The sequence below is a fragment of the Rhamphochromis longiceps genome, linkage group LG10 (assembly GCF_057381845.1).
Source record: "Rhamphochromis longiceps isolate RC_006_pf linkage group LG10, R_longiceps_female_GT1.1, whole genome shotgun sequence".
NCBI classification, from domain to species: Eukaryota; Metazoa; Chordata; class Actinopteri; order Cichliformes; family Cichlidae; genus Rhamphochromis; species Rhamphochromis longiceps.
Window position 1 is genome coordinate 3446400 of NC_140566.1, and position 10320 is coordinate 3456719.

General features: G+C 40.8%; 1 protein-coding gene across 2 annotated transcripts; it reads right to left on the minus strand.

Annotated features, from left to right (window-relative positions):
* Positions 1-6669: 6669 nt before the first annotated feature.
* Positions 6670-9803, minus strand: hmgn1b (high mobility group nucleosome binding domain 1b). Of its 2 annotated transcripts, none has more exons than XM_085419895.1 (6): positions 9626-9803; positions 8305-8325; positions 8120-8149; positions 7990-8031; positions 7797-7904; positions 6670-7402 (listed from the first exon to the last, which is right to left on the minus strand). In XM_085419895.1, exons 1-6 carry the CDS (start codon positions 9641-9643, stop codon positions 7394-7396), a joined length of 228 nt encoding a protein of 75 aa, XP_085276021.1. In that variant the 5' UTR covers positions 9644-9803; the 3' UTR covers positions 6670-7393. The 2 variants fall into 2 exon arrangements, with proteins under 2 accessions (XP_085276021.1, XP_085276020.1); XM_085419894.1 differs by having other exon boundaries at positions 6670-7713; positions 9626-9801.
* Positions 9804-10320: the final 517 nt, after the last annotated feature.

The following is a 10320-nucleotide window of genomic DNA, read 5'->3' on the forward strand; positions in this document are numbered from 1 at the left end:
AGTTGTCTGCACATGATTTCATGAGATACACACCAGTCTATTTAAAGTCCAACAACACATGTCAGAGCAAAAACAAAGACATGAAGTCCAAGGAATTGTCTGCAGACTTCAGAAACAGGATTGTTTCGAGGCACAGATCTGGAAAGAGGTACAAAAGATTTCTGCAGCATTGAAGGTCCCAGTGAGCACAGTGTCCTCCATCATCCATAAACGGGAGAAATTTGGATTCAACAGGACTCTTCCTAGAGCTGGATACTGGCCAATCTGAGTACTTAAGGTAGAAGGGCATTAGTGAGGTGGCCAAGAACCCAAGGAAAACCTTAAAGGTTCATCTTCCAACAGGACAACAACCCTAAGCACACAGCCAAGATAACAAAGGAGTGGCTTCAGGTCCTTGACTGCCCCAGCGAGAGCCCAGACTCTGTGCACTGACACTCCCCATCCAACCTGAGCCTGAGAGGTTCTGCAAAGAACAATGTGAGAACCTGCCCAAAAATAGGTGTGGCCAAGCGTGTAGCTTCATACTCAAAAAGACTTAATGCTATAATAGTTAAGTATTGAGCAACTACTGTGAATATTTATATATGGTATATTTTGTTGTTTTTATGCATTTGCAAAAATTTCAAACTAACCTTTTCCACTTTTTCATAATGGGGTGTTGTGGTTAATTTTGAGGTTAAAAATGAATTGAATCCATTTTGGAATAAGGCTGTAACATGACCAAATGTGGAACAAGCTGCAATATTATTTGCAGTATTCTTTTAACCACAAGGTTCAGAGGTGAAGGTTTAGGGTAGTATGCAGTGAGAATGTATGAAAAAATAAAGCCATCAAATTATGTTTCACTGATTATATGTTGTTTTTTTTAACTTTCAAAAGTGTGAATGAACATGAGGAACAAAGGTGAATTACTCGCAACAGGAAAAATAAGAAAATATGCTAATAATTAACTTTCAAACGTAGTTGTTAACCGAGGATAGGAAAGGATTAGTAGTGTAACTGCTGTCCCATATGGAGGTAAAAAAATTAAATGAAGGTGTGGTCCTTAACAAATGTGTGCCAAGGTAACACACAGTAACACAACAATGAGAAAAAAAGAGGAAGGCACAGAGATAACTAAGGTAAAGGAAGTAACTTGTGGAAACAGGAATAGAAATATTTACCGTGAACAGAACTTTTTGTAGATTTAAAAAAATTATGTAATTGTAAATTTTCATGCCAGCAGCACATCTCAGAAAAAGCTGGGACGGGGGCCATTTTTACCACTGTGTATTGTCCCCTCTTCTTTGAACAACAAACTTCTGGGATCAAACTTCTGGGAGTGGGGAACTCCCAGAAGACTAGCTTGACTTTTGGGAGATGTTGTGCTAGTCTTGTCTGATATAGGATTTTAGCTTGGTCCTGTATCTTTGATTTCATTATGTACCAAACGTTTTAAGTTGGTGAACGTCTGGACTGCGCTCTTATGGACAAAGATCTTGGATGTTGTTCCTGGGATCTGCTGGAGCCACTCACCCAGCTTGGGAGTCACTGGACCGAGTGCTCCGATTACTGCCACTGTTAACTTCACCCTCCAAATCTTCTCGAGCTCTTTTCTCAGGCCTCGGTATTTCTCAAGCTTCTCATGTTCCTTTTTCCTGATGTTGCTATCAATCGATGAAGCTACATGTATCACTACAACTGCTTTCCTCTGCTTGTCCATCACTACTATGTGCGGTTGCTTAGTCATCACCAGTTTGTCTGTCTGTATCTGGAAGTCCCACAGGATCTGGTAGTATTTCTGGATGTCAGCCACTTCTTCTAACTGACAGGCTGCTGTACATACCGTACAGCAGCCTGTCCTTCCACGATGGTTCCTCTCCTTGCTCCATTTCTTTCTCCGGTTTCTGCCGCCTGAGATAAATAAATAAGCATGCGGTCAGTTGTGGCCATCTTGCTGATGTACTCATAGATGTTTGTCTCAGTGGTTCTGACACCCACTAGTCCTCGTCCTCCTTCCTTTTGCTTAGCATACAGTCTCAGGGAGCTGGATTTGTGGTAGAAACCATCAGCTACTGGTATGCCAGTACCAGTGTACTAGCAGCTGGCTAATTTACAGGGAGTGCAGAATTATTAGGCAAGTTGTATTTGTGAGGAATAATTTTATTATTGAACAACCCAAAAAACTCAATATCAAAGCTGAATGTTTTTGGAAGTAGTTTTTAGTTTGTTTTTAGTTTTAGCTATTTTAGGGGGATATCTGTGTGTGCAGGTGACTATTACTGTGCATAATTATTAGGCAACTTAACAAAAAACAAATATATACCCATTTCAATTATTTATTTTTACCAGTGAAACCAATATAACATCTCCACATTCACAAATATACATTTCTGACATTCAAAAACAAAACAAAAACAAATCAGCGACCTGGTGTCTTCCAGAAACTGGCAGTAGGACTGGGAGTTGAGCTTGACTCCATCCTCAACCCGAAAAGGCCCCACAAGCTCATCTTTGATGATACCAGCCCAAACCAGTACTCCACCTCCACCTTGCTGGCGTCTGAGTCGGACTGGAGCTCTCTGCCCTTTACCAATCCAGCCACGGGCCCATCCATCTGGCCCATCAAGACTCACTCTCATTTCATCAGTCCATAAAACCTTAGAAAAACCAGTCTTGAGATATTTCTTGGCCCAGTCTTGACGTTTCAGCTTGTGTGTCTTGTTCAGTGGTGGTCGTCTTTCAGCCTTCCAGCCATTAGACCACACCCCTTCTCATTACAGAGATGCACATCACCTAATATGCTTAATTGGTAGTAGGCTTTCGAGCCTATACAGCTTGGAGTAAGACAACATGCATGTGGAGGATGATGTGGACAAAATACTCATTTGCCTAATAATTCTGCACTCCCTGTATGTTTCATGGAGTGCAGTCCGGCTCTTCAGCCAGTAGGCGTGAATCATGTCTTGATGTCAATCATCATGTGATGCTATCCAGCTCATCATACTGGAGACCCTTTCTTAGATGCCTGCCACTGTGATGCTTACTGGATCCGGTTCAGGGAGGTTGCTGTGATCTGCTCTTAGATCCACTAGCCACTGTGGATTGCTGTTATGGGTTTTGTCCTTCTTCAGTATGCTCTTCCCCTATTTCTCCATCTCCTGTCTTGGTGGAGCTGTTCTAATATTGTTCCCCTGCCACTGAGAATACGCCTTGTATCCCATCCTGTCTGAGGGTTTATTAACAACAAACCACTACAGGAAAATTGTTCTGAAATAGTTTCACAATTTCTAGATTTTATTTTGATTTTTTTGATTTTTTTTTTTTTTTTTTTTGCAGATTTGTGAACCTCTATCCATCTTTACTTAATATTTTACAACTTCTGGACTTCAGGGTATAACTGGCTGTCTTTTTACTATTTTTGATTTTAACTTTAAAGACAACCTACTTTCATTTTATTTTACATGTCTGAATTTAATTTGTGTTTCGACATGCTGTATGAGCACAATTGATCTAAAATCACACACACACACACACACACACACACACACACACACACACACACACACACACACACACACACACACACACACACACACACAAACTAAAATCAGAGTAGGAAAAAACAATATTTATTAGTGTAAAAACAACAAACATGTAGGAATTCAAATATAAATTGTAAATTTATACAATAAGGTGTCACAATAAGATGGCACACAAATCATTTGTGCCACTACAAAAAATAGTTTCTGTCCACCACAAGACAGAGGAGCACATCATGAGCCTGACAGCAGGTGTATCAGTATATTAGTCGACATGGTACAATGTTTTCCTGCATAGGAAAGGGGTTTTGTGTTTTTCTTTTCTTGCGTTTTCCCACGCTGCTCTTAGAAAATGCCGTTCTTATCGTTTCTTCCCACACTAAAAGTGACGATAGTATTGAGGAAAAAGGATTGAGTATATTTATTTTTATCATAACTCTGGTTTTACGTGGTCCATCCACACTATTTATTTATTTATTTATTTTTACCTGTCCCGTTTGGATCTTTAGCCATCAGAATTGTTGTCTGAAGGCCAAGAAAGATGCCAAGCGGATTTACTTTACCAAGTGGATCATCATGGCCTTGCCATATTGGTCGTTTGGTTGACCTTTATTATAATTATGTATTTATTTGATTTGATTTTCAGTTGCTACAAACGGGACAGACATGACTGGGGGATAGGACAGGGAGAAAGAATGAAAGAAAGAGAGGGAGAGAAAGAAAACCAGAGGAGAGAAGAGACGGTGAGAAAGGGGGGAAGAAGAAAGAAAAGCAAACAAAACACCTGGATCACCTGTATGGAGATGAGAAAAAAACAGAAGAGAAAACAAACAAGAAAGAGCAACATAATAAATACAACACCATCACAATATACTAGCTAACAGTAGATAACAGTAGATACTAATATCAACTAACTAATATTACATGTTATTGTGCAGCACACAAGATCGACAGCGCACAATGTGCTTTGAGGTAGCAGCCAAGAAAGGTGTAGTTTGTGTCTGTGAACACTTGTGTGGATCAGCATGCTTGTATTCAAAAGGTTTCTCCATGTATCGATCTAGTAGGGAGTGTGGGGACTCATAGCCCCGTCCCCCAGGGCATGAAGCAGGTATGAAGAAGATCCAGGCCCCAGACATCCAGCGGCCCCAGAGTACGAGGACCCAAGGAGGACCACCACAGGGGCAACTGTGCCACCCTCCTGGGAAGAGCTGAGGAGAGCCCCAAATGAGAGGTCACTCAGCAGCCACGGAGCAGAGGCCAGAGGGGGTTGCAGTGACATGCCCGTGGGCTCTGCCGGTAGCCAGCTGTGACAGAGAGGACCAGGCCTCGGGCCCAGAGGCCACAGGCCTGAGGGCACCCCACCCCCTGGAAGAGGCCCAGCCGGGCCACAGGCGCCAGGCCCCGCCAATCGGCCACCAGGAGTGAGTCGGTACATAAATGAGCGCCCAGACACCAAGAACCACCAACACACCAACGTCTGAGGGCATCAGCCACTGGCAGGGAGTGTGGTGAGGGGAGACAGGCCTCCATAACTCGGAGAGCCTGAGATGTCCCCAGAGAGGTGGGAACACAATTTCCACAACATCCACACAATTTAAAACGTGTATAGTTTGAAGTCTGCACTTTCAACCCAAATTGAACTAGAGACTCAATGTGGCTGTATCTTGTTGCTATGTCATCTTAAATCGCTCATGTAATGTGTATTAATACATTGAAAAAATGTTTTTTTTATTTATTATTTTTTGTGAGCTTTAGTTACCTGCTCCCCATTTTTTTTAGACATGTTGCTGGCATAAATTACAAAATGAGCTAATTGCTCTTTATGAACTAGTAAAATGTATCTATTTAAACATTTGATATGTTTTCTATTTTTTTACTTTGAATAAAATATGAAACTTATGAAACTTTCAAATCGTAGTATTCTGATTTTACTTACATTTTAGCCAGTGTCCCAACATTTTTGGGAGTTGGGTTGTATTTTTAAACTCATGTTCAGTATCATATTTGTATCAGTGTGTTTCAGTAGCGTCTTAAAGAGGAAAAACAAAAAGTGAATCTACTCAGTCTCTGGCCACACTGGCCTGATATGCCCAGTATGATGCATCAGTAATGCCAAACTTCTCCCAGAAGCAATTCCTGACCCTATAGCCATCTTAAAACACCTCTATGCATTTACGTGGGCTTTTTACAAAATGTTTTGAATGCACATTTATTTCAGTGATCAGAAAGACCTAAAAGCAAATGCAGGAATCACTAGTCAAATCAAGCTTTAAATTTAAATAGAAATGTCACTTTTCCGATCAGTAATGAATAAGGCTTAATTAAAAACCCATAATTAAAAGCTCGCGAATCCATTATTGAATTGTCACGTGTTGTCTCCATATTCACTTGCTGTAGGTGGAATCTTAAATGTAAGTAACTACTAAACATTTACAACACTGGGGGGCGGGGGGTGATTGGGTGTGTAACACCACACGTTATAAAGGCCCGCACTTTTACGGTTTGTGCAAACCTATCAGAACGCGAGGCCGCGAGTGCGTCATTCACACGTCAGGACAAACATTATCAGTTTGTTTGCTAACACCGAGTTAATATTATTTTCGTAAAATGGATGAAATGGGCAGCGCAGGATAAAGAACAGCCCACCGTGGTGCGGAGCTGTCCGTGGTGCTGAAAACTGCCTTTACCTTCTCTCTCTTTTGTTTTTTGACAACTTATGGAATGAAAAACCTGAGCTGGCAAATACTTTAGTTGGATTCCTTCTGAAACCACCCTTTTATTATTTTTTTTTCTATTATCTAGAAGAATAAGTTAGCTTTTCTAAATATACAAATTATTTATAATATTATTTAAAAGAAAAATGTTGATTTGTGTCAATATTAAAGCAACAATCCTTAAAATCGATAATACAACATCACTTATGGTGGTATTAATACTTGTCTTACAGATTTTAGTTAAGCGTCAAAAGCTGTAATTCATTTTGCACAATCCAATTACTAAAATCTGTTAAACAGGTTTTGTTTTAATCATTTTTTTTAATCAGCTTTAAAGTTTAATTATCAGATATTTTATTGCTGTTATAGATTGAATTGAATGTTAGTTCTTGTTTTTTTCTGCATTATTACGCTCTTAGAATAAAACAGTGTAACAACTACCAACTGAGTTTTATTGGTTTGTTGATAACAATCATACACAGTTACATCTATAAACAAATCATGAGAAACCGCACACTTGTACTTGACACAAATACCTAAAACCCACATGAATATTGCTACTGCTGGTATGAATTTGACATTTCAAATAAATGTACAGTTTGTTGGCCTTTAAGCCAATCTATTTTTTTAACGGTTACATACCACATTAATGTGGCCCAAAAAGAAAAGAAAAAAAAAAAGAGGAACAAATTCCATTTTTACCATCCTTACAAAGTACCATTACACACTGCATACAGAAAGATTGAAATCCTTTTTCACAGCAACTATACAAATTCATTGCAATGCTATCACAGAACAGACACAACCAACACACGCAATGCACAGTTCTGAAAGAGAGAGCCGCAGTACTAGGGGTTTTAGGTTTATTGGTCAGATTTGTTAAGAAAACTGCATCAGTACAAGAGTTAACAAATAGGAACAAAGCTTTTACACACACCCTAAAACACTGTTCTTCAATAAAAACAATAAGAGAATGAGGTGCCCTGTGACTTTGTCAAGCCCCACCCCGGCACAGATTACACACACTGTCCCTTATAAAGCATATGGAATGTAATCCACGCAGGCAAGCTCTTCCAGTTGTTTCCCCAGCTCCTGTGAACGTCATGCTTGTGTGCCGACACGGTAACCTGTCCCGCACCCTCCACTCCTTCACATTTACACAAACTGAAAAAAAAAAAAAAAAAAAATCCACTGACAGTAACAACAATGACCGCAATTTTCATGGCGATGCACAATTGTGAGATGTGATGAAATTCCCCGTCTCCAATTGACTTGTTTTTTTCCCCTCTTTCATTTAAAAAAGTGTTCTCTACAATCAAACTACTAAAAAAACCTGTATTTAGAAAATAGTTGATAAAAATATTCCCCTGAATTGTACAAGAAAAGAGGTACAGGGAGCACTGGTAAAAGACGTGGCTTGAGAGATGTTATTCTGCTGCCTTATCTTTTTGTTCAGCTCCATCTGTAGTGGGTGCCTGTAAGATGACATTCAGAGTTTAACAGCACCGCCAAGAAGACTATTATCTTTCGATGTGTTTAAACGTGTCGCAGCACTTACCTCTTCCTCAGCTTTGGCTTCGCCATTCTCAGCAGGAGCCTCCGGCGCCTTCTCTTCTGGCTTGGCCTTTTCCACCTCCTTAGCTTTCTTAGGCTTAGCAGGTCCCTTCTGCAAAAACAAATATTAACCACATATTAGCCACCATATGCTAACAGTTCAGGTCTTATGAGAAGTAATTAAAATGAGACCCTACCTTTGGCTTAGGTTTGGGCTCTGGCTTTGCAGTTTCAGGTCTCTGTGAGTAAAGAAGATCATTTTCTTTTAAACCAAAAAAAATAACACAGTAAAAAGACAGCATTTTATCTATGCTTCTCCATACTTACATCTTTCAACCTGAGAGATCTCCTCTTGGGCTGCAGAGAATAAACAAACATAGTGATTACTTTTAACAGTCAGTCTCAGGCAATGGCTTTGAAAGATGAGATATTACTGACCCCTGGTGAGTGTGGAGGCTAACTGTTAAAATATCTAAAACCAAAAAACAAGAAATTCAGAAATGACTGCTTACCTCTGAGTCACCTGCACCTGCCTGTAAGGAGAACAAGAGAAAAAGTAAATAAATCAGATTATGATAACTGTCTGCATTCTGCTGTGCCTCTGATTGATTTATCTGGTACTGGGTGAGGACAGTTTTTTTTAATAAGTTATTATCCTATTTGAGTTGAGTAAGGTAATACATGCAAGGCCATTTAAAAACTAAAAGCAGTTTAATCAGCATGTTAACACTAAATGCTACTCCTTCAGGAACTACATTTTCCAGCGCAACGATAACTGAGCAGGAATAAAGTGCCCTGTAACATGCTGGCCTACAAAAGTCAGGGCAATATAATAGCATAATGTAGTTTAAACTGAGTCACGTGGTGCTGCTCTCCCAGCTCCTGCTAGTGATTTGCCTACAGTAATACTTCAGTGGAGGAGGGGGCCGACTCCGCCTCCTCACGACACATTCATTCATTGGTAATAAATGGGATTGCCAGTGGCCGGAGAAACCCGAGCAGCGTAGCCAGTGTTCCCGCCACGAATTTGAAAAAGAATATCTCCGAGATGCTCTGCGACTCTGTCGGTCTGCATGCAGAATCTACTAGAACCCCCAGCAACAGGAGCAGCGCTGTGCTGACGGAGGCTCGCCATTGCATAACCTACAACTGGCCTGAGCCGACAATACACAGAAAGCCTCTCGGCTAACGAGCCGTACGCCTTCCAAGAACTGCGTTTTCGCTTGCCGTGCATTAATAAACAACGCCTGCACACTAACTTTATAAAACAATATCGCTAATCAAAGCGTATTATGTGTTTGTTTGTTTTGTCCAACAAAAGAACTACAGAGGCCACTTTGTGCCCGCATTAAAAATAACGTTACAGCCAACCGCCACAGAATAATAAACCAATTAGGAATTTTGTACGTTTTTTTTTTCGCTACTGGGTCTTCTTTCAGGAAAACTTTCGCATCCAGGGTGACGACCCCAACAGAAAACAATCGATATGCCGCCAACTTTCTGCGCAGAAAAGCCATCTATCGGCACGGTAAATGAATTCGATGCAGCTGCACAAACTGTTTTTCTGCTATAAAACGGGCAACCACTTGCAGCCGACAGTCACTGCACGAAAGAGAAGCTTCAATAATTAGCCGCTTGACAAAATCAAAACAGACACTACATGCTAACTAAACTCCGCGATACACAACACTGCTGTTGACGTTCACTTGGTACATAAAACGGACATATTGCAGCAACGTTTGAACAACTCTCGCCACAAGCCCCTTAACAAATTTTAGTTGTGGGTTATAAATACTGTGTTATTAAAGGCATGAAAGATAATGGTCTACTCACTTTGCTCCTTTTAGGCATGGTTGGTTTGTGGGTTTAAAAATAGCTAAATGTAACTGAATACAGGAGAAAGTACAGTGGTATATTCTGGATAAAGCTTTGCCAGTACAGTCTAATACAGCGCAGGGAGACGTTAATGTTCCATTGGAAGAAAAACTAGCTCAAACCGGATTGGATTCTCCCCCTACCTCCCTGTTCAAACAGTTATAGTTCCTGCATGATTGACGGCGCTTCTGCCCGCCCACGCTGCACGCTGATTGGAGAACACAGCAGTCGGCAACACCATTTCAAATCTGTGCCCTTATCCGTGTGGATACGTGACACGTCAGTCAACGATTATGGTGAGGTATTTGTCTTTCTGTGCAGCCGTCTGCTAAACAAGGCAAAATTGTCATTAAAGCCGTCTTTCAGCTGGCCAGAAACGTCTTAATTTTCTCTCTAAACGTTCCACGGCTTTGAATTATGTCTATGTGCGCGAAAACAAAACACATTTTGCGTTTACAGTGCTAGTGTGGAAAGACTATCCATTGGCATATGACTGTGAGAGGGGTGTGTACTCCTCGAGCCAAGTCTTTGTAGTTTAGCTTGGGAAAATGGCGACAGGATACGTGTGGGTACAGCTTCTTGCCTCTGTGTGTGCTCTTGTGCAGCCCTTCTCATGCAGTCATCGTCCACTTGCTCAATGGTGTGCATACAGT

What these genes read in the sequence shown, in the direction of transcription:
- hmgn1b (XM_085419894.1), bottom strand. An exon ending in GATCTCTCAGGTTGAAAGAT is followed by an intron (nt 8,032 to 8,119) that starts GTAAGTATGGAG and finishes CTTTACTCACAG; the next exon opens with AGACCTGAAACTGCAAAGCC. An exon ending in AGCCCAAACCTAAGCCAAAG is followed by an intron (nt 7,905 to 7,989) that starts GTAGGGTCTCAT and finishes TTGTTTTTGCAG; the next exon opens with AAGGGACCTGCTAAGCCTAA.